This window comes from Ictalurus furcatus, chromosome 16 (genome assembly GCF_023375685.1).
Source record: "Ictalurus furcatus strain D&B chromosome 16, Billie_1.0, whole genome shotgun sequence".
Taxonomy (NCBI): domain Eukaryota; kingdom Metazoa; phylum Chordata; class Actinopteri; order Siluriformes; family Ictaluridae; genus Ictalurus; species Ictalurus furcatus.
In genome coordinates, this window is record NC_071270.1 from 1,808,641 (window position 1) to 1,834,171 (window position 25,531).

General features: G+C 42.4%; 1 protein-coding gene across 1 annotated transcript in view; it reads right to left on the reverse strand.

Annotated features, from left to right (window-relative positions):
- Positions 1-25,531, reverse strand: part of sez6a (seizure related 6 homolog a) — a 54,532-nt gene that overhangs the window by 18,689 nt on the left and 10,312 nt on the right. The window contains exon 3 of the mRNA XM_053645848.1: positions 14,831-15,023. Within this exon, the coding sequence (XP_053501823.1) occupies positions 14,831-15,023 (193 nt within the window). The remainder of the gene's footprint in view (positions 1-14,830; positions 15,024-25,531) is intronic.

Sequence of the window (25,531 nt, forward strand, 5' to 3'; positions counted from 1 at the left end):
AAAAAAAAAATCAATGTTTTATGTTTTCTGTGTGTGTAAGCTTTACTCTGGTTTTACTGAGGACCGGGGTCAAGCGTATTGGGTGTAAAGCATCTACGCACCCGTATCGGGTCCCACAGCCAGTCTGACAGGACCGTGTAAATATCGCGTGTTAAGACGAACGACTCGGACCATTTCCAGTGTCACTGAGCATGTGCCAAAATGAGATTTCCTGGGACATCTAGCATGAGCCAGTGAACACGAGGTTGATGGAGAGATATGACCTCGGAAGTAATAGCAACTGTAAAACAGGACCAGCTCGTCTCGACATGGCAAGATCGACAGAGCAAGACTCAGCATGAGAGACAAATAAATCCCCCTCCCCTTGTTGGGGTCATTCCTGTGTTCCCCAGATTTATATGGGACATAATGTAACAATATCATATCATATAATCATATTAATATCGCATAACAATATCGGTTACAAAAAAAACTGGATTAAATTAGATACACGAGTCATGATGTCATGAGAGTTAGATTTTCACCTGAGGAATGTATGAACTTTTGTGATTCCATGACTCCAACTGTCTGTTTAGTTCCCGTAAGTCTAGGCCTATTATATTATACTAAGAGGCGTACGGCGGTGCTGGGGAACAGAAAACCCCTTTGAGAAGTTCCCACAAAATATCGTTATCTTTCAGTTGGCCAGTAACCGCCGGAGACAAGCTAGCGCACAAGCTAGCATTGCAGAAACACATCGATCCTAAATTAACTGTCAGCGTGTAACGTGATTAACTGGCAGGACTCATGTGATTGAAGGCGACAAGATGAGAAACCTAACGTTCCAGTGGTGTTGTAGAGTTAAATAGCAAAGGGCCACTTGAATATAGGACTCTCGTTGAGTTAGCATGACAACGAGCAAGTCTGGGTGACGTCTCAGCAAACGAGTGCACAGGTTCGACCCCTTCAAAAAATGGACCGAATCAGAGAGTGTACAAGCATATATACATATAGAGAAAATAATCTCCAACACATTCTGGCTGGTTCCGGAGCTAACATGTTAGCTGTTACGATTCACAGCTAGGTTAAACAGCTAATATAGGTGCAGCTAGATTTCCCCCAATTTGTCTGATTGTAAGTACCATTCTACCATTATTGACTCTCTAATTCTGGTTCTGTTTCTTGGCATCGGCTTGCATCACCCACGATTGGCTCGGTTTAAATGTGTGGCACAAAATGGACCATTTGGATCTTTACAAGCGACATAACCACAGGGGATCACCAATACTTTTTTGGATGGAAAAATCAGTCATTCATCTAGGCTTTTTCTGTCAATATTAGTTTGCGTAACGCTAATTAGGGTGGCACAGTCATGCACTGGCTAGCATTAGTGTCTCACAGCTCCAGGGTCTCTGGTTCGATCCCGAACTTGCGTCACTGTGTACTGGGTTGTTGGTTTTTTTTTTGGCCACAAATTAGTGTAATGAAGCCGTGAGTTAATCTTCTTGTTACCATATGGTACATTTCTCATGGCCACAAGTTCCTTGCGATCTGATAACCTGCGTATTTCAAATTGAGTAAGACATAGATAAAACAATTGGATTAGATCATTGTGGCTACAGGATCCTAAGCATGGAGATGTCTCCTATCTTGGAATGATGCATAGAGACGTACAGGAGTCACTGGAACGTCCCACAACATACGCTATATGTCCAAAAGTATGTGGACCGCTGATCATCATACCCATATGTGTTTATTGAACATCCTATTCCAGAGTTGGTCCCCTTTTTTACGGCTGTAATAGCCTCTACTCTTCTGGGATTTTGGAGCGTAGCCATCTTCAACCATGTTCTTGAACCGCTTCAAAGGGCCGGTGTGGGTGCAGGTTGTCATTCCCAACCAAGCAGGACCCACACCTGATTCCACCTGTTTAAATCAATTGATCTTTACTTTCAATGGACTATCAGGTGCTTGGTTGGAATGAAAACCTGAACCCACACCGACCTTTTGCGGATAAGATCGGACACCCCTGTTCCAGACAGTCGTGTGCAACAGATTAGGGAAGGCCCATATATGCGTATGATGGTCAGGTGTCCACATACTTAAGGCCATATAGTGTATCAAGCTGTGGATTCAAGTTACCAAATCCATGACTTTGGTATCCCCTGGCCACGTCGTAATGACGTTCAGATAGTTTGTGGCCTCGGAGTACTAACTCGTGGCAGTAGTATACAGCTTAGTAAAAAAAAACGCCAAGTCTTCCACGTCAGGTCTTCCAGGTTCTCCAGTTTCCTCCCAAAAACGTACAAACAGGTGAATCAGAAACTCCAAATTCCCCCGAGATATAAGAGAGAGAGAGAGTGTGTGTGTGAATGTATGTTTACACGGTCCTCTGCATCAGTTTGGCAAGCCATCCAGGGTGTATCCCTGGTTCACTGTAGGATGTGTGAATAAATACTACTAATTAGTAATACCTGGCTTTTTTTTTTTTTTTTTTTTGGACCTTCCACATGTTACAACCTTTGTGTGGTTAGGCTCGCTGTACTATACTCCGAGCTGGATAATAATCTCATTCCCATTCTCAGACAGTCTAGATTGCGTCCTACAGCGAAGACTCGCAGCAGGAGCGGCACGTTTAGACGAGCGAGCGGCGTGGAATTAGGCGGCTGATACATAAAACATCTCAACCCCCATTGGAACGGCATAATCAGTGCTTCTTAAACTCCGCTTTCTCCTCACGGCTGCGCAGCAAATCAACATTAAAGACCGAGGTTTTCATAACCCAGAGCACACCCGACACCGTGCATTAAGAGAAAGTATACTTCAGCAGGTGATTTCACACTTCTGACTCATCTCTCTGCCAACAAGAGCTTTGGAATCAGGAGGAGGCAATCAAACTTAATAAGGACAACAGACAGCAACAAGCTGAAAGTGTGTACATTACATGGCTGGGGATATTATTCCAGTCGAGGGATGCTTTTTTATGGGCTGTGTTTGTGTCTCTGCTAATAGCCAAATGGATGCTGGTCCCGGCCATTCGAAGCGGAGAAGCGCACTTATAGTTGTTATGGCAGTTTGGGCAATTTTCAGTGCCGGTCCTCAGATTGTTTATGTCCACATGGTGGATTGTACACAGTGCTCGCTCACTTCCCTTTGCCGAAACAGAGACATACGTAGATCTATGGTTTGTACCGGTGTCTTCCTGGTCTAATGATGAAGCCATTAGAGTGACGACAGTGTGTGTGTGTGTGTGTGTGTGTGCATCCAGCTGCCCCGAGCCATTCACCAAGGTTCACGTTCGACGCTCAGCACCCTCTCAAGCAGGTTATTATCATTTTATCTTTATTAAGACCATCAGCCCTATCTGAGCACAGGCGCGTGCATGGCAGGATGGGCGCCGGAGGCGAGCCTTAATGTTCACCCAATCTCTGGAGAATTAAATAACAGGCGCTTGCTGTCTCCATTTCCTCGGTAAGTCACGGTGCTTTGCAGCCCATAAAGCCTGATTGTCTCGCAATTACTAATAATGACTCCACAGCAAGCGCCGGTTGGGCAGATTAGTTGCCGGTGGGGTTGCAGGCAACAGATGCCAACGTGTTATAATATGCCCGCCGTAGAATAGGGAATATTCTCAGTGCTGAGCCGAGACGGATAGAAAGGCTCCTAAGGCGCGTTTTTAGAATTTTGAAGCTTATAACAACCTCATCCGTCTTTTTAGCTTCTTCCTTCATATCATGGCAGCATATATTAATGCAACAAATGCTGGAGAAGTAGCTAACCGAAGATCTTTTTTTCTTCTTCTTCTTCTGGATACAATTGTAGTCCAACGTTTAACCAAATCTCCATGCACTATATGCTTCGATCCATACAATTAAAATCCATCATCTCGGTTTTTAAAGAAAGATATGCAAAAGATAACACAGCAGGGGAGAGTGTGTACGTCGAAGATTTAATACTCGGAGTGAATCGATAATAAACATCTGCACCACGAGCAGCATACGTAGTGTTGAGCACGTCAACTCTCATCAACTGTCAGCAGAGTTCATTGGACAAAATCAAGGTAGATAATGATGGATAACCATCAAGGTAAGGAGTAAAATATAGAGTTAAATACGAAAGAAAAAAAAATGAAGTTCAAAATCTCAAAGAACCAGTAAAAAAAAAAAAAAAAAAAAACAGTAAGTACGACGTAAAAGTACAAGAAAGTCGAATGAACAATTGCTGGAGATTTCAGCAGTTACATACAGCGTATTGTATTTACGCAACATTGCGCTTAGCGTGTTACTCAGAAAGTTGACGTGATAACATTTAGAACGCTAAATGAATGGCCGGCGGGCCGATTAACCGTAACGGAAGAGTTATTCCGCAATAATTCTCGTGATCCAACAAAAGACGATGAGTTTTTATCACTTTCCTCACTCTTAATTTCTGTAAGCCTCCTATTCCTAAATGGCCATGTTCTAGGGAAGTCACGGGAAACGTTGTCATTGTCATAAAACGTATTTGTTTTTGGATTTATCGTCTTGTTTGCGCTACGCTGTGGCACTGCGCCTCCTCAGCGTTTGCTTAGTTCTGTGTTACAGACTCGGTAATGCGCAAAACACCATCTGGATCAATAGAAACGAGGTTAGACATGAGCATGGAATCGAAATATAGAGGATAACATGAAGCACACAAGTAAACATGCCATAGTCTTACGATGAAGCTGGGATTATCCAGCCAAGACACCTATAAATCTATCACAATAAGCTGGAATGAGTCCACTGGACACAAGGACTTGCTGCTTGAGAGGTTCTACACTCCAGTGTTTATTGAGCCCTAGACCATTTGAATTGAGTGTTAAACCTCCAGCACATCAACATCAATACATCTCTCCGATTTAATCTCTTTTCTCAGGGACAGCTCTATTGATCTTTGCCTAAGTGCAGTGTTTTACTGGATGGGCTCACAGACGCTTTTAAATCAGCAGTCCGAGGCCTCTCTCGTTAAGCGCCGAGGGTTTCTGGACACAGCCGAGGGTGTGATCCCTGCACACGCCATCAAACCACAGGTCAGAATGGAACTCGAGGTGGATGTCGTCGGGAGGGAAATTCGGACGGCGTGCTCAGAGATGATGGCAATGCCGACACCCTCGTGCTGTGCGACTGCTGAAAGACTCTAGACTTTATGGGACCTGTTTTTGTTGACAATTAATTTGCAGGAGTCCAAACTGTCACTGGATATAACCTGGGGGATCTGAAAATCTCAGTGAAACGTCAGAATCAGCATCGAGTATATGGCTTCCATGCATTACGTAAGGAATAATACACTTGGCGGCATGCTGTTACAGGAAACGAGTCAACACCACGGCACATCCCGAAGTGGATCGTTTCCGTACAGCAGCACAGTGTTGTGTTTTATTCCTCTTATACCACAGCAATGTCTTCTTCCTTAAAGAACAACACGTCATACTTTTTAATCCGTTACGGTTACGTTTTATGTCGTGAAACGTCTGCGAAACGGGTTCCCGTTACCACTTTTATTCTTTCACTAGCCTCTCTTATTTTCTCTCTCTTGTCATGTTATCAAGAAACCACCGAAGATCTTCCTGAGAAAGAAACCGTACAGTTTCTCCTCACTGAACGTTCACCCCATCAACAATTACACAGGTTTCTTTCTTTTTCAGGACAGTCCATATTGTCGTACTGGCTGTGCCCAGTGCTTGTGCAATGACTCTGATTTTCCCTCTCTTTCTCAGCTTCAAAATGGGTTGGTTTTCTCCCATAGACATCTCTCCGGCCTTCATGTCGGTTTATCCTTTTTAACAACTAACGCAGTCTTCACTAGTACTCAAACCAAGCGCTATTCGTTCTTTAAACAGTCAATTTAAAACGGCTCACCTGGCCAGCAAGAAACCCCCATCAGGCGCGTGTTCCAATATTTTTGATCACTTGAAAATGGGTGGGTTCTACCAAAAGGTGCCATGTTCTATGTTGTTTAACACATCAAGATGTAAAATCTTAGGAAATGAAACCTGAAATTCTGATCACCTGTCATCTCATATTCAGGTTTTGATCTCAAACCCAAACACCTTCAATGTATATAGTGAAAACAATAGAATTGGCCTTGGTGTTCCAATACTTTCAGAGGGGACTGTCTATGATTAGCAGTTTTGCATTGACTTTAAGAAACATGTGATATGGCAATCAGCCTCCTGAAGCTTTCCAGATGTGAGGCTATATATATATATATATATATATATATATATATATATATATATATATATATATATATATATATATATATGAGAGCACGCTCCTTCTGTTTTACTCGCATCTTTATTGTTACAAAAACTAAATGCAACATCTGTTCTGTTTTAAAAAAAAAAAAAAGAAAACTCCCGTTGAGCTCCCACTTGCATTTAGCAGGCAGGTGGAGACCAGTGATACACTTAGGGCTTGACGTACACATACGCACAATGCTTTCAAAATGCTTTCATGGAATCTGAGGAAAAGGGCTAGTAATGGGAAAATCTGAGGCACGTCCACATTCAGCGGATAGCAAGCAACATCAGCGGCTAATGGTCTTCCCAGTACAGGCAAAGTGGGAGCATTTCGGTGATTAGGCTATTTCCGAACCTTTTCAACAAACACGTCGCAGCTGCATCAATGGCTGATACATATTTGTTGCTGTCAGCGTGTCATCGATGCGCCGCGTATAGCTCATTTCCCCGTAATCGCTCGCTGTCAGATTCATCTCCATCTCACAGAGCCTCATTCGTGACATGCCACAATCTCAAAGTGCTTGAATCCATCCGGGAGCGCATCAAAACCATGTTATATTTCAGATTCTTTTAAAATAGCCCTCATGACAACATGGCACACTCTCGATGTCTGTCTGTCTGTCTGTCTGCAGCTTCATAAGAGGAAACCTAGGCCTTTTCCAACAGTTTCCATAAGGCTCCAAAAAAACAAAAACGGAAATAAATTCATACACGTGCATCAAAATTAGAATTTATACTATCCAAAAAAAAAAAAGAAGAAAAAAGTCCAACATAAGCCTTAGGATCAATTAATGTATGTCTAAACTTTTAACTCTTTTAGCAAGAACATACATTGTTATGGCGGTTTGACTACTAAGGAAACCGACGGTCTCATGTCCAGGGTTGCCAGGTCTCAGCAAACCGTTCACCCCAACTTCCACACGGGAAGCCTACCTAAATAGTTTGAGAATTTGAAAGCGGAAACACATTTTTCTTTCCCTCCACCTTCAATCTTTCTACGGGAAACAAGTTCACCATGGTGCGCACGCATTTCTGATAAGCAGTATCTGAAGTAAGTCTTTTTATGATCAACTTGTAAGTCGTTTATCCACTCCACAATCCTACTTTCCCTCTCCCAATCTATACAATATATCTTAAAACAGAACTTCTGTACATTGTAGATATTCTGCCTGCACTTATACTTTCCCTTTGTCTGCCATAATATGTGTTTGTGGAAATTAATTACATTAAAAAAAAAAGATCTTGGCTATTTTTGACTATTGACTAATTTGAAACCAGCCCCTCCAAAAAACCTCCAAACAACAACAACAACCTACCAGTTTTACTACCAGTGGACTTTTCCATGCACAACCTTGTCCCAAACCTAGCCCGATTTGTCGACCCTGAGACACCTGATCATGTCGCAGGTACAATATAGCCATTGCTCAGAAGGTGAAGATTTTGAATCAAATAACTGTTACATCTGTATATGCAGTAGAAGAACTGTGCTTATAATAAGAGTCTATAGACATAACGAGAGCTGTTTTTTAATTTTTTTATTTTACGCATTAACATTCTGTATTGTAGTCACTAACTATTTTCATAATTTTCATTTTTTTGAGAAACAGTGAGGACCTTTAGATCGTTGCATTTTGTCTTAATGCATGATATCCTTGCCTGGTATGGGAAATGCTTATAGCTTTGGATGGCAGCCATTTTGTACCGCAAGCACGTTCTACAGGACGGAGACCCCGTGGCAGACCCTGGACCTGCTGGAGAGATTATATCTCACAGCTGGCTTGGTAAAGTCTGGGGATCCCCCAAGTGGAGCTGGAATCTGTGGCTGGAGATACAGAAGTCTGGGCCAACGTTCTCAGCTTGTTGCCACTCCAACTCCCAATGGGAAAAGCAGGAGGAAAATGAATGATGAATGAATTCTTTGTATTTTTTCACACCTGGGTACGGAGCACTCTGCAGGAATCCTTTCACTGAGTTTTGTTTTTCCACAACACTACCACTGCTGTTAAAACCCTGATGTTTTAAAAAAAAAAATAATAATACAATTTTAAGGATGTACATCACAGTCTAGCAAGCATGATTGGTAGGTTGTGGTGCAACAAGGAGAAAAATAAAATACGTAACTCAATCAATTAAATGAATTCTGTCCAAATACAATAGAAAACTGCATAACACACACACAAACAACAACAACAACAACAAAAAAACACATTTTCTTCTTCTTTTATTCTGATATTCAGCTTTAAGATAACAGGATATGAGTATCTTGGGAATATCTGCTAAAATATTTCCTGTCTCTGATTACAATTTGTGAGAAACAACCATTACATACGTCATGTACCAACACAAACTCCATTTCCCAGAATCCTCAGCCAGTGAAGTACTACAAACCCAATCAGAGGGGCGGAGCTACCGTGGTGCAGCAGGTGCATTGACGACACTGTATGGCGATGGCTTTCTTCCCCCCAAAACTGTGGAAGCTTGGAATATAATTTCATTTAAGAAAGCACGTTACATCCAGAGGACAGTTCTTTTGAAATGTGCTGATTATAATTATGAATATTAATTGGAAGTAAAGAGAAATTACTTTGAAGATTCTACACAATAAGCTATATACACACACCACACAAATGAGGTAAGAACAAAATTTTGGAAATGCAAGTTTACCCTTTGGTTAAAATTTTAACGTGTAAGTAAGTATTATATAAAGTGCAACCCCCCCCCCCCCCCCCCCAACAATGATTCCCAAATTTAAATAGATTTTAAATCTCTAATAAAAAATTTGCATTTGGAAATAACAAGTGAGGCCTAAAAACCTCTTAAAAGCCATGACGCAGAGTTGGTTTTCTCTTAGCTTCTTTTGTTGTTATTTTTTTTTGTTGTGCTGTTTGCACATTGTTCTCTTTTGGTAAATTGATTTATATTGTATTTAAATAATAAAATATAGAAACATCATCAGTCCAATGTCCAACATTTAAATTACGCCATTCAACCATCTTGACTCTTTATCCCGGCTTTTAGTAGTAAACAACGAAAGCCAAATAAATCTACATGGTGGTAACAATTGACTTTTTTTTGTTAAAAATCTCATGCAGAACTTTTACATCCAACTTGAACTTTTCCCCTCATGAGCTATTCCATGATTCTGTGCTAAGGTTGTGGAATTTGAAAGGTAAATCCATGGGTTTCCTTCTTTAGAGTAGGAAATTCTGTCCCATTGTATGTGTCTCATTTGAGCAGGTGATCTAGAGTCCACTAATCAGGTCCAATTACATCCCTTTGTGTTCCTTTCTAACAGTGCAGCAGATTTTCAATACGGGCAAGATCATTAGGAACTCTGTGAGGAGCAGGACGGACCAGGAACGATGGAATGGACTGACTTGAGTGCACCAGAGTCCAGGATTTGGATTTAAAGAACGCCACTGACACCTGACCACAAAATGAGTGAGTAATATGGTTTTGGTGTTATTTAATGATGGCCGCCGTGCCAGCAGTGCTCGTTTTCTGCTTCGCCGTGATGCTGTTGGATGTTTAAGCAGGTGTAGACCGTACTACTGACCGTAACGGGGGGAAATATTAAACGTTTCTAAAACGTTAATGGTTTATTGAAACATGTGCACAGTTGAAATGTACCAGTCACATGACCGGTCACGTGATCCGTGACCACGGTCTAGTTTCAGAATCCAGGATCAGGTGTTCCTTGTAGCTTTTCTCATTCATTTCCATTGAAATCCATTTGTTTACTTGTGGTTTTTTAAATATTTTTATGTAAAAACCTGTTGGAAGAAACTCTAACAGCTTTTTAATGTTTTTTTTTTTTTTTTTCCAGTCAACCTGTGGACAAAAATGTGTTTTATTGAAGTGTAAATGAGCACAATACTCATTTATTCATCAACACAATTATTCACTCACAACTGTAAATGGAATAATAAACGCCTTGTTTTTGTCAGCTTTTATGCTGAATTTCAGCAGTATTATTATTATTATTTTTATTATTATTTTTGCATAACAAATATGCTCTGGAATAATTGAATGCTTTTGCTTGTATTTATATTCTATGTACTTAAAAAAAAAAAAAAAAAAAAAAAAAACCCCAAAAAAGATAATTTTATATTCTTTTTGTTCCTCGGTGTCCTTTAAACGTTCATCCTTTGTGTAGAATTCTGCAACTGGGGTCCTGATGACGGTTATGCAGGTGAAAGCTCTTTTTAATCCCATAATCTTTTTTTTTTTTGGCGGGATTTAAACGCAGGGATCACTTTAATTGTTTTCGCCGAATTTAATATCGCAGACCATGTGAAACAGCTTCTCGGCGAAATGAAATCGGCGATGACATGCTCTGGATGCGTGGGCTACGGAGAATAAAATTGCCTAACACAACAGGGATCTCTTCCAATATTAATCACCTGCAAGGATTTTCGCAAGCTAATCGCAAGCGGCGTGTGTGTGGAAATAGTGCATACTAATATCAAGAGGAAGCCATGGCTAGAGAGGGAACGAGTTGTGCAGATTGTAATGTCCCTTATCTGTCACACACTTAATAAGCCACTTCCATGCTCTATAGTCTGATAGCTACGATTATGTGACCGTGCAATCTGGTGTACTGAACGTCTAATAACTCGCTGTGAAGGAAATACGAGTAACACACACACACACACACATAATTCAGCAGCCCAGGTTCTTAAACTCTGCACCACAGTAATCATTTTTGCTGTCACTCCTCCGAGAGCTGCTGATGTACAGATATTAATTACACAGTGGAGAGATCCATCTCTCTGCAGACCGCTGCGTGGACCTGCGCTTTTCCTGACGCATCTTTCATCCTCCACTTATAAGATGAGACAGTATGACTAAATTTGGGGACGCAGCTTAAAGAGGAACTCCACTGCTTCTTTATTGTGTGTGTGTGGTTTTTTTTTTTTGGACTTCAGAAGTTGTTCTTTCTAGGTTCATTCTAGAAATGTTCCTAAATTCAAGAAAAAATGTCTACTCAAATCAATACAACTGACGATATATGCATCATATCCTACGAGATGAAGGAGAAGCAGTGTGCGCTGTTTGCCGTGGCAGCCACGCCGGTCTGTCCGGGTCCACGATCACGTGCGTGCTAGCGTCTTCACTCCCATTGCAGCTCCAAATTTGCATAAAGTTAAACCTTTCTCAATTTTATAGCATCGCCGGACACGCCCGCATCTAGTCGCCATCGCCGGAAGTCCCCAGCGCTCGTTGAAAAGGAAACGGTCTGCAGCCGCTTTGTTGCTGCGAGTCGCTGTACGTGTGAACGTACCTTTTAACGAGTCCAAAAAGTGGTTTCTTATCACAGGGCTTTCTGAGTAGGACCTCTGTAGAAGCTTAAGGATCGTATATATTTTCACATCGCCCAGCTGTAATGCACAAACGGCAAGAGATGTTCTGCTCCAGATTTGAGCTGTGACGGATGACGTTCTGGGAGGATCCTCCACAAACGAAGTGCTTCGCAGTACCGTATCGGAATTGAAATCTCAACCTTCGTCCTCCGTAATAAACGAACTCTTTGATGCAAACGAGCACGCGGGAACCCCATCGCCTCCTGCCGCGCTCTCCGCAGAAGCACACGTAACCCATAATGCATCTCACTAGTGCGAGCGCACGGATTCAGCCATTTAAATGGCTTCGGTGGGACACGCGTCGGCGCCGTGGTAACTCCGCGAGTCAAACCCGAGCCACGTTCTTCTTAAAAAGAAGCGTTACTCGATCGGCTTTGACGTGCTGAACGTGACGACGTCCACGTGGACGCTGCGTGGCTGTAAAAACGCGTTTTACTCAGGAGTAACGTGCGAGATCAATCGGGGAGAAAAGCAGACGGTCGGGAGCGCGTACCGTATGGACGTTTTTCTTACCGTCCTGGAATAAAAGTGACCTGGTTACGTCGTCAAGGGGATTATTTTGACGGTAAACGCCATCACGTGTTAACAAACACGTGTCGATCGAGTCCGGTACTATCTGTTAAGTAAGGGTTAAAACCCTCATGGTGTGCTGTTCTAGGAAACGTTGCTCCACAGTTTCAAAGAACGTCACCACTTACTGTAACTGCGCTGTTTATTTTGAAACCTCTATTTTTACACACTATGCGCGAGACTCGGAGACTTCATACAAATATAAAGTAAAAAAAAAATAAATAATAAAATGAAGAGGAAGACATAATGAACGCTACATAATAGTAATCAGTGGATTTCGGTATCCAGAACTTTTTTTTTTTTAAATTTATTATTTATTTTATTTTTTAGGACAATATAATTGAAGAAGTAATGAATTGCATGAGGTGTGTGTGGGTGTGTGTGTGTGTGTGTGTGTGTGTGAAATGACTGCACATTGTTATCAGAGACTACAGACACTAAAGAAAGGAAGAAAGAACAACAAAGCGAGCACACGAGACGGAGGGAAAGAGCAGGAAAGAGAGAGCGGCGTCTTATTCAACAGGCACATTAGAGGCGTGTAAGAACGCGAGCCTGTCATGCTTCATTAGTTTCTGGAAACAATAGAATTTAGTCATGCGCCGGGTTATTACTTTCCCTCGCTTTGCACTTCAGTTTCTCTCTCTCTCACTCTGTCTCTCTCGCTCTCTCTTTCTCTTTGTGGTGTTATGAGGAATGCCAGCGCAGATCCGACTGCTCTGGAAATGTCTATTAGCACGATTCTTCTCCCATGTAATTACACCTCCGAAATGACAGGCGCAGCTCGTTAACATGAGCCGTGCATGTTTACACGTGTTGCGAGCCATCGGTGTGAAGCGGTAACACAAATGGAACACAAAGACTGCTTTTGTCCTTTCTCGAAACCTCCGCGAACACCAGCGGGCCACGGCCTGTCATGTACCATCTTGTACTTTTTAATTAAAGCGAGACCTTTTACTCCTTCCATTTGGCGTCTAGACCTTCCGTGTACCCGTGACCGCTCGCAGGCATTCTCGTGCCTGGTGAACTTTCCTTCGAGGAAAAATCTTGCCCGTTACTCTTTGGAATTAACACGTGGTCTTTAACTACATCCCAGATTTATTTTGTACTGAAATTCTGAGTTTTGACAGTTCCTTACGTTCCCCACGATTCCGTCCGACGACCTGCTGATGTTGGTGCGGTGGGATTTCGCTCTTGGTTCATACCTACCTGAAGAGAGCGACGCAGCGGCGCTTTAGTGCTTTGGTCTGTCCAGCTCCTGACAGCTTCTGACAGAAAGCTTCAAACGGGCCGTGGTTGGATCTTCCAGCAGGACCATGATCCAAAACATACATCAAAATCAACACAAAAATGGTTTACAGACCACAAAATCAAGGTCCTGCCATGACCATCCCAGTCCCCTGACCTGAACCCCATAGAAACCCTGTGGGGTGAACTGAAGAGGAGAGTCCACCAGCGTGGACCTGGAAATGTGAAGGATCTGGAGAGGTTCTGTACGGAGGAACGCTCTCGGATCCCTCGCCATGTATTCTCCAACCTCATCAGGCGTTATAGGAGAAGACTCGGAGCTGTTATCTCGGCAGAGGGAGCTAGCACAAAGTACTGACTAAACGGGTGCCAATAATTGTTTGTTGCACACACAAACCTGTGTTGTGCATGCAGTTGTTCGATATCCATGAGAGTATTTTTGTGATTTGTTAAAAATAAATAAATAAATAAGGTTGAACAATAAAGACAATTTTAAACACCATAAACCCTAACCCCACCCCTAAATCCACCCCCTTCCCATATCCCCAAGCCTATCCCCAAACCTAACCCTAAATCCAGCTCGAGTTGGGTGAATAGTTACTTTTAACTTCAGCTAAAATAAACTGACATTAGTTTTTATTTAAGAACGGACCCTTTCGATACATTCTGCAGTTGAGTAGGATTTTAAGTACGCCTGATTTGATTCCTTTGCTTTGCTTGTCCTGTTTTGCTAAATATTGCATCCATTTTTTTTTTTTTTTTTTATTATTTTACATTTTTTACCGTGTCTGCATTTGCGTTTTTCTGCGCATTAGCATATTTATCATTCTCTGTTTTTTTTTTCGCATCTCTGACCTTGAACACGGATATTCCTGGTGTCGCTGTATGCTGCTTATCCGGTCCCACTGTGGATGAAGCTGCCCGTGATGATCGGATTAGCCTACATACTGTAAAGAGACTCTGCCTCTTAATTGTTCCAGTGCAGTCGATGGTCATGGGTATTCTCTCCAGAACTCTCATCTGTAGCCTCGCTGTCAGCTTTAAAGAAATCTTTTGCCTAGTTTACGCGATTTGACCAGATTCTGTCCATCAGCCGAGAGAGAGAGCGAGAGAGAGAGCGAGAGAGCGAGAGAGAGAGCGAGAGAGAGAGCGAGAGAGAGAGCGAGAGAGCGAGAGAGAGAGCGAGAGAGAGAGATCCAGATTCGAAATGTCTGCAGTGCCATTTTTATACACCGCAGCTTGTCAGAAACCACAAGCGTTGTGGTTTTTTTTTCCGCTTCACTAGTTTTAGTATTTGCAACAACGTATTGGTTTTTGCTAGGTTCAGACATCATGGCTAATCAACTACAGTAGTGATCAGGCGGAAGGTGTTGGTGTCGGTACCATCGGCGCGTCCTTGAGAAAGTCTCACCTCTGTAGCGGAGCAGCAGGGAACCTGGCCTCGGCTGCTTCTCACTGCTAAAGTAGACGGAGATCTGATTACTGGAGCTTTTCAGCACTAGCCCGTTCGTCAGCCCTGACTTATTGGCCAGGAGGGAGCGCTCGAGGCCTCCCAGGTCTTCCAGCACCACGTTCTCGCCTTCCACCAGCGTCGCGTTCAGCACCTGCAGACGCAGAACATCGTACAGAAAGAGATTTCAGCAGTTATGGAGACAAAGCGTGGCTTCTATTGGGAACTTGATTACCACATGGTGTGTATTATAGTGGTATCCTACGTATTTATTTATGCAGCTTGTTGAATTAGGACGCAGTATTGTAGACAGAAGGGATTATATACTCCTTCTGTAGAGATGTAATTCTGTACAGTTTGAGCGTTATAAGCCATGATTCAAACTTCAGCTCATCTAGTCTCATTTGTATTAAAATGTGGTGGATTTGACATCATTCATCATCGAAATCCGTTAAAGCTTCGGACTCTACAAGGCAAATTAGCACTTTTATTCTTCTAACTGATGAGGCTTTGGTAATACACTCCCTTTTTTTACATTTTTTTTTTCCTTTATTTTTTTTTTCCTCCTCTGTATAATAATCTTTCTTTTGGACAGCCCTGAGGTTTTTACTGAGCTCTGAGTCACATCTAGGTTTTAATTCGTAGTTTGGTTTAAAGGGTAGTTAGTAATGTAGATACTTATGAGAGCTCTAAAACGTGGTCAGTGAACGTGTACAGCTTTAATTTATGGAGGTTTTGGAGATGGCTGAAGGAATTTACCAGAGTAACACTTTACCCTTTTTTTAAAATTTTTTTATTTTATTTTTTTTAATTAAAATCTCTCATTCACCAGGTCCAACTTATTATTATTATTATTATTATTATTATTATTATTATTATTTATATTCATTTATTTATTTATTTAATTTTTTTTAGAAAAGTGCAGGATCAGAGGGCAAAAATACTTTGTTTAGTGTATTATTTAAGGAGATTTGTACTCCGAGTCTAAATAAAAAAACTTCCACGCAAGAACCCATTACACACATCAAAGGCTTACGCTCAAATCTACATTTCTTTGCCTGGCAACAAATTTAAAAAATGTATCTCTCTGTGCATTTAACTTCACTCATCAATTTATATATAAACATCCAGAAATCCTATTTGTACATAACAATGAAAACAAGCATCTTCTTTTCCTCATTTGTTCTCCATACAGTAAAATTATTATCATTATTTTTTTATTTCTACGTCGGGTGATCATGATGGTTGGATTTCATTCGATTTCGTATCAATGAAGTCATGGGGGGGGGAAATGACAAATGTTAACCCCGCCCCTAAACCCAATTATGAACTACATAGCTAAATATTTGGTGGTGGGAATATTTACAAAATTTCCAAGTAAATGACTTTTTCCTCTTAATACTACAAACACAATGCTCCCATTTCTTTGAACTTAACCTGTACGCTTTCCGCTTTTCCAGCGTCGGACGAATCCGCTGTCTGGGTTAGTAATTATTTTCTTATTCGTAGTGACCGAGCAAATACACCACCTAGGGAACACCACCTTAAAGTCAACCCGGCAAGATCTGAGCTTCTCGTCATCCCCGCCATCCCCGCCTGTCCGTCAATCAACCACGACCTCACTGTACAGCTCGGCTCGACCACACTCGAGCCAACCAGGACGGCCAGGAACCTCGGGGCGATTCTCGATGACAGCTTGACCTTTACAGACCACATCTCAACAACTGCACGGTCCTGTAGGTTCATCCTGTACATCATCAATAAAATCAGACCGTACCTCACCGAACAGGCTACACAGATAATAGTCCAGGCTCTCACTATCTCAAAACTGGACTACTGCAACTCACTACTCTCGGGCCTCCCGGCAGCTCCATCAAACCCCTTCAGATGATTCAGAGTGCAGCAGCGCGCCTCGTCTTCAACCAGCCCGAGAGAACCCACGTCACACCCCACTTCATCTCCCTCCACTGGCTTCCTGTAGCCGCCCGCGTCGAATTCAAGGCCTTGATGCTCACCTACAAGACCTTGTCTGGAACAGCGCCCCCTACCTCAACTCTCTCCTGAAGGCTTACGTTCCCTCACGCAATCTGCGATCGATCCACGACCGACGCTTAGTACTACCAACTCAGCGTGGCTCAAGATCCCTTTCAGGAACATTCAAACTGACTGTTCCTCAGTGGTGGAATGAACTTCCGACCTCAATCCGGATCTCAGAATCTCTCACCATCTTCATAAAACAGCTAAAGACCCACCTCTTCCATGAACACCTATCTAACCCATAAAAAAAAATAAAATTACTCTGGCACTTACACCTCGACTCTGTGCACTTTGCTTCTTCTGGAACTCAATTAACGGCTCTCATACGGTAGCACTACTTGTATTGTTCTCCGCTTGATACATCGCTTTGCTTGTATTTTCTCATTTGTAAGTCGCTTTGGATAGAAGCGTCCGCTAAATGAATAAATGTAAATACGAATGTGCCTGATCAACATTCCACAAACACTAATTATAAAGTAACTTGCACTACGTCCGGAATTCTTATACGAACATGCGCACGTCTAAGTTTAAATCATTTTTGGATCCGTCAGGAAAGAAACACCCTTGCACAGCGGGGGGGGGGGGGGGGGGGGGAGGAAAGAAAAACGGTCGGCGCTATAATTATTGCAGCGTTCACAGCACCGAGCGAGGAGATTTGTACCGAGGGACTTCCATTACTGAGTCGGATCTGGAGGCCTTGGTGAGGGCAGGACCCTCCTCTGACTGCGCCTCTCTCAGGTAATGAAAGTGTCAGAGCGAGAGAACACACTCGGCCACACCGCAGTGCCAAAATTAATTTGGCCACGCTGGAGGGACCAACTGGCTCTCCACTTCCGAGAAGCAGAGACGAGGCGACGTCGAGCAACCTCTCGTCTTCTTACACTTAATAATAACCATCTGCAATTTATTGCCTCTCTACCGGCAGAATAGCAAGCATCCAAACAAACAAACAAACAAACACACCAACCCGATGCTGAATACGTTCAGAATAAAAAAAACGTTCAGAATATATACGTTTTGTCAGATCTTGAATATAAAAATAACAAGGAGGGACACTATGCATTAATCTCATGGCCAAGATTTATAATCTAGAGTTTTTCTTTATTTACATTATCAAAAGTATTTTGCTGGGGAAAGTACAGGTTGTAAAACATAGTATTGTGAATTTATGTAGATAAAATTCTTATTCTTGCTCTGGCTCCACCCTGACCACGCCCACTCGTCAGCGGTTCCTCTCTGTTAATTCGGTCTGTTCGTCTGTGCTTTTGTAAAGGCGTTCTATATGAAAGCGATTTCATCCTAAAGCACAGGCTGACTCGTCTTCTCCAGTTGTACCGATTTATTCCTCGTCAGTTCAACGGCAGTTAAACGTTAAAGTCATACCACAGATTCTCAATTGGATTGAGGTCTGGGCTTTGACTAGGCCGTTCCAAGACATTTAAATGTTTCCCCTTAAACCACTCGAGTGTTGCTATATATATATATATATATTTTTTGTAAATACAATTTTATTAATTGTGTGTCTACGACACACGGATTTCACACATTTAATCACACGCCTTCAGATCAAAAGGTTTTTAAGATCATGAGAAACGTTTCAGTCGAGCGTCCACAAACTTTTGACTGGCAGTGTGTATTAGGTCTGTGTAAGCATCTAGTGATGGAACCAAATGGACCAAGTTCCTCCTGTCAGTCAGAAGACACGTCAGTTCAGATGCCCAAAGCAGAGCAATAAAACAGTGTAATGTAATGCCATTATTTATAGCTGTAGCTAAGATGCCTCAAATATTTGTGGCTGTTTTTGTATTTGTATCTAAACCGCAGAGTCAAAAGAACAACTAAGTCAAATTTACGAGATAATAAGTCGAAATAACGAGCTACTAAGTAAAAAAAAAACAACAACAATGCACTAAGTCGAATTCATGAGAAAGTAGCTTATTTTGACTTCTCTTGTAAATTTGACTTGGTATCTCGTTATTTTGATTCAAGTCAGAAGAACAACTCGCTGAGTCAAATTTACGAGATAAGTCAAGGTAGCAAGTCAAAAGAACAACCTAGTTAAATTTACTAGATAATATGTCAAAAATAACGAGCTACTAAGTTCTATTCATATCATATTAATGAGCCTGGTCTCAGTTCCCACAAGGTTGCCATGTTTCAAGTATATTATCCGCATATTGCAGACACTGCACTTCAGAAGTGCGCGCACCACCGTTCATTTGTTGCCCAGAGAAAGACTATGAAGAGAAATGCATCTAACTCCTGAACATTTTGGGCCAGTTTCATATCTTTTTGTGTGCTTTTTGAGTTGAACCTGGCAACCCCGCCCACAGTCTTCCACAAGGAAAGCTTGTCCTTTCAAGCTCCATATGAAAGTATAAACCTCATGATCACATGACTTTGTTTTGTTTTGTCCTGAGAATCCCACTTCTGACACACACACACCCCTAGTCTGAAGCTTTCTGGCAAGGTTTCTTTAAAACAAAAAACAAAACAAAAAAATATGATTAGTCTAGCTATTATTCACGTCCGCGTTAATATTCGTTCAGGACAACGTATTTGTATTTGGTTTGAATCGCTACTCTATAGCTAACTGGTTTAAAACGATCTCCGAACCAGACAGCTCTACGCAATGCACCAGGCGACATGACAAACTATCTGTTGTTTCTACAGTTTAATGATTAAAGGAAATGGTCCATGTAACAAGTTTGAGAGCTCCCCACTGAGAAAACACATGATAGGCCCAGGGTAAGTTTGAACTTTTTTATTTTTATTTTCTTTCACTCCCCTTTGCCGCATCACAGAAGCAAGACCCCGAATCAAAGGAAAAACAAAGTATCGGCTTCCCAGCTCGCTCTGTACTTTAGCAGCTCGACAGTCTCTAAAATAACAACAGAAATCACACACACACACACACACACACGTCTTACTGACGGATAGAGAGAGACATCAAATAAATCCGGTGAAGCCAGGTTCAGGTGTGCAACCTTAGCTATTAACTTTCTACTCGATCTTTAAACCCCTGCCTCATAAGGCAGGCCGACGCTAAGCCACGCCCCCACGGTACAGTCCGCAGTAACGAAACTGGGCTTGCTTTTTACCCAAGTATCTCCTGGTTTCACAGAAAAAAATGGTACACTTCCTGTACAAAGAACCTTGGAGCACTGATCTAAAGCCGGTGTGAAATTTCGGTTCCTTGCAGAACCTTTTGGTTTCATTTGCAAGTGCTAGAAATATTGATGTTCCAATTTTAATGACCTTTTTTTAAAAAAATTTAATTTTTTTTTAGTTTTAACATTTGAACTAGCAAACTATGAAAGGCCTGAACTGTGGAGTGTGATTTTATTTTTATTTATTTATTTATTTATTTATTTATTTATTTATTTATTCAATTGCTGTGTCATTATTTTTACTCACTAAGTCAGTCAAAATAACGATGTGCTAAGTCGGAATAATGACTTGGTCATCGTTCAAATTGGCAAAAACCGAACTTGTGTGTAGCGGTCTGTCTTTACGCCGTCTCGTCGCACTGCTTTAGAAGGATCGATGTGCAAAACTTGTGCACAAATGTCCAGAAAGCCAAAAAACAGAAGGACCTCTAGGAGCGAGAACGTAACGTTTGCGGAGGGCCTCGGATGCATCTCTGGCTCCGGGGAGCACGCGGCGGTTTAACCAAAAAAGACCCGTTTTGTCACCTGGGTGTGATGAGGAGCTTAGCCGAGATCTGCGGCTCTCTGCATGGCTCTGGTGTAACAGGAAGCGCCGGGAAAGTGCTGAGGGAGCTGTGCAGAGGCCACTGGTATTTTCGCCTGGGTGTCCACATTCAATTACAGAAGGGTTATAGGCTTTAGATGCTGCTCCCCGGGGGGAGTCTGTGACATCGGGAGCTGTGTGGAATACAGTAGTGGTGTGAGATGAATCTTCAATAGAAATGTTAGCAGTATGATGTTTAAAAAAAAATAAAAATAAAAAAGCATTGAAGCGGCGTAGCAGTGACAAAGTACATGACGCACTTCGGAGTTCATCGGAGTCGAAACGACGCTCGAACGATATCAGCTCAGACATTTTATAACAGTTTGTTTATTTATTTATTTATTTATTTTAACCACTCTTTCCCGCCTGTAATGTAAATGAAGTCTAAATGTAAATTAAGGTTAGCAACTGAAGCGATCGCTTTCCGTTCTCATCTTATCGACGTCGTTACAGGTGTGTCCACCCAAATGGCGGGGTGATACGATCGTCTAGACGGATATCTTTCTGAACGATGACGACGGCCACGTACTCCTTTGTTCGGGGATGGTTCTTGGTGTCACTTGCTGCTCCCATGCGTCACTTCAGGTGGTGTTATCCACATGTTGCCGAGACCGAGATGAATTGTCCCTATGATAATTGAGGGGTTTTTTTTGGGGATAGACGGGGAGTGAGCTTGTTCGAACGCTATCATGGGACGGAATCTGCTTAGAGACGGTCTGTAATTTCTTACAAAGGAAAAAAGACGTGTACCGGGAGACAAATACAAGAAGTATTTCTTCTGCCGTTTCCTTGTCTGCTGTATTTGCCTCCCTGTAAATAAGATAAGTCATTATTGAACATCCCGCTGCGCCAGTGTCTAATACACATAGCCCTGACACATGCACTGAAGGACAGGACGAGTCCCCACAGGCCTGTCATCTGTCACAAGCTCCGCAGCCTGTCGGCACAAACCCGGGACAGCTGTCCGCTTTTCAATTATTAAGACTCATAACTGCGCTAGCCCGAATGAGCATCGCTCCTGTTGATGAACGTCAGGCGGAACACCGAGGGGACCACCTGCAGAGCACCAGGCACCAATACGTCCATAATCGATGGGATCAGGATATGGACCGGACTAATAGATGTTGGTCTTAATGAGACCACAGGGGAATTATTATTATTTATTTATTTATTTGTCCTGTCCTATCTGCTAAAGGAGCTTTTGTCTGGGTTTCGATCCGTGTAGGAGGGCTTCCTTCAAGCGACACGGTGAGAGTCCCGAAGTCAAAATGTAAACTATTTGCACCATGTTTCCTCGTTATTAGTCCCCACGTCCTTGATCGGAAACGGATTCCGATCTGCTACCCGTTCGACTCGATCTGGTTTGAATTTTCCGCAGTAGGATTTCACCACGGTATTAATCAAATATCTCCAATTTTTCTAGATTCTATACGTTAGAAAGAAAGAAAGCAAAAATTGATGGGTCGGATATTTTGGAGGGAAAACATCCTGTAAGAAGAATGGGCTTGGATTTGGAAGAGAAATTTATTTTTGGAACTGGAAATGTTTACATATAAGGAGTGAGTTTGTTTGTTTTGTTTTGTTTTTGTTAGAATTGATTTTATTATATGTATCCATTATATTCTATATTATATATCTAACGACGGGAATATCGGATGGGGATCGGTCCCTGCGTAAGCCTTCATAGAAACCTGTGAGTTGAGTGATCGCGCTTCTATCAGAGCTGCTGTTATAGAAATCGCCTTCTGACCAATCAGAACTGAGTATTCAACAGCGCTGTGGGGGATTTTGATTACGTAAAACCTCGGAATGATTATGGGATAACCTTTTTAAACGGCTCAGCCTTGTGCCGTTTAGCATTCGGTAGCAACGCGATAAGTAAAGTCGACCAAAGACGGCCGCGCACGGGCAATGAGTGGGAGTGGACGTATGCTCGGATGCTTTTTAGGCGTCTCGAGGAGGACCGTGACGTGCGAGAGAGATTCAGAGTGAGGGAATGATGAGATCGAGAGACCCGAGATGTATTCTCGAATAGGAATTCAATTAAAATCCGTCCACGGTTGCCAGTAGAGACACGGGAAGGCGTGCGTACGGGACGTCGAAACTTGTCCTTCAGACGTCGTCTCGACGAGCGGAGGGATTTTAATGAACACCCGATGCGGCCGAATTTGGGCCAGGTTGGGAATTTAAAAAGCAGCAGGGTGGCAGTGAGGTACAAGGAAGTACACACAATCTACACTCTGGATTGTGTGTGTATATTTGTGTAGCATGACACACAGTCTGTCCACTGGTGTGTGTGTGTGTGTGTGTGTGATCTATATTGAGAAACGTCGGGGCTTACACCGGGACTTTCCTCCTGTCAGTGATATGCCGATAATGACTAGAGCAGTGTGTGTCTCAGTGACTCAGTATAGTGTGTAGGGGTGAAGCCGAAGTCTTATCGTGGCACACAGATACAGATTGCTACACTCCCGTGGACCCAGGCAAGTGTGTGTGTGTGTGTGTGTGTGTGCGCGCGCTCCTTCACCTCGAGGCCGAGACTGGCTATCTGTGCGCAGTTCCACCAATCACGGACTGGTCAGCTTGTTGAGCAATCAAACAAGGATCTGCTCATTCGAGACTTAACGCGCCCCTTAACCCCTTAACTCTTTAAAAAGTCACCGAATCAAATATAAAAAAAATAAACAAACAGAATTGACGAAAACACAAAAACGTGGTTAACTAGCATCCATTCGAATGGCGTACAGACATTAAGGACTCTCGGATGATTTCAGTTTCAGTCTGTGTCATTTCAATATCGACAACACCGTTCGAAATCGACGTGAAATCGTTTGCGGACTTGATTTTCCTCTTCCCGTGATCTTCGGGAAATACGGACGGCGTTTGTTCCTGCAAATCTTCCGAAGTATTTTAACGATCATCGTTTCAAGGTAAAGTGCAGTCATGGTGGACTGGGACAAGCAGCATGCTGTGTGACATGTCATGCATCACCCATCAGCCCCTGCACGTCACCATGACCTCGCTAAGAACTCACCCGTGTCCCGTTTCATCTAATTACTGCCTGTAAGCCTGGACGTTCCTCACTTCCTGTTCACAGATCATGTTTATGACTCTACTCTTCATCGTTTGTTTTGTTTAATATTAAGTTGCCTGCGCTTGCATCAGCCTCCACATGCACTTTCTGTTATTTCGTTGTTTATGAGAAATAACGCACATAATTGGTTGTGAAGGACACTTTACCGGCACACGTGTTCGTACATGTAGCATCACTGAAGCACAGGTGGCCCCGGTCATGGAGGTTTTAAAATGAACATTCACTGGTTAAATAAAGCACAACGTGGCCTTCATTTGCCATGTGCAGAAGAATAAACAAACCTTTTGAAGTAAACACTCCAGCATTTTCATTCTTAACCTTACCCACCCTATCTGTAGCGTATGTCTGATTCCCGTGTGCATGAATTTCCCCGTACTAAAAAAAAAAAGACTGTGAAACCTGTTTACTCCAAACTGACTTGTAATGAAAATCTGGCAGAATCTGTAAAAAAAAAAAAAAACAACAAAAAAACAAATTATTTAGTGACACCTCCACGGCACTTTTGAATCCGGTTCTGCTGACGGCGCGCGTTCCGATCGTCATACCACGACACGCAGTACGCCCTCACCCTGCACGCGGAAAGTAACACCTACGGAAAAACTTTCCCCCCTTCAGCCTCGCTCGGATCTGTCTGAGAGACTACGTAGTGTTTGGCAATATATTCAGAGGAACGGTTCTCTCCTGTCAGGGTATTTTCCCCACGCCTCCTTCTTACAATGAGGTGACATGACACAGGCGTGGATGATGTTGCCGCAGCTCAAACCCAAATTTCCAGTCAGATCGTTGGACAACTGTTAGGTAGGTTCAGCAATTGGTTAGGACCCAGGTGTGGACAAATCAATATCCCTGGTGCTTGGGGCAGTCAGAGTTTACATATGGATTATCTTTTTATTTGTAGTTGCCAAAAAGTAGATTCAACCACCAGGGGGAGTAAAAAAAAAAACAACAACCCCTCTACTCCTTATTGACATTAGCCAATTAAAACTTCTTTTACTTATCTAACAAAAAATGAGATATTTTGGAGAGTTAGAAGGGGGATAATATTCATAAATTGGTTTGTTTCTCTTAGTATGTACTGTTTTTAATGCGTTTAATTGGCTAACTAGCTGTCCATACGTCAATTACGTTACCTTAGTTAGCCTAGTCAATTTCCCAGAAACCCGAACATGGTATTGGGCCACGCGTTGGAGCGTTGACTTGCCTGGTGGACTAGCTAATAAATATATGGTTTATCCGCTGCTGTGTTCCTGCAAACACCGTACATCAAACTACGTCTGAAAAGTGAGCAGCAACGACTAAAACGCGTTTAAAAAAAATAAAATAAAATGACTTGAACTAAGGGGTTCTGCTCGGATCATGGGTAGTTGTTGAGCTCGGGTACTACGTTTTACACTTGAATAAAGATCTTAGCATGGGCAGTATGTCAGCAAATCTGTTCAAATCTAGTTTTATCCAGATTTTCCAGTAAGAGCGCAATGGAGTTTAAAGTAATTCTCCTTACTCATGGTGTTCCGTGTACTATCAGACCCACATAACTATATTATTAACATATAAATGAGCAGAGAAGCCATCATCATCATTATAGTAAGACCACACATTCTATGGATGTACAACAGGAAATCATCATAACCATGGCAATAGTGATGCGGGTCTCTCAGGAAATAGCGGGCCGGTGTTGCCTTCATATAGTAATTGTGTTTTTGACAGTCGTGATGGGAACAGCGCACTCGCACATCACATCTTATCCCTGGCTGTCCACACAGTGTTTTACACGCCAC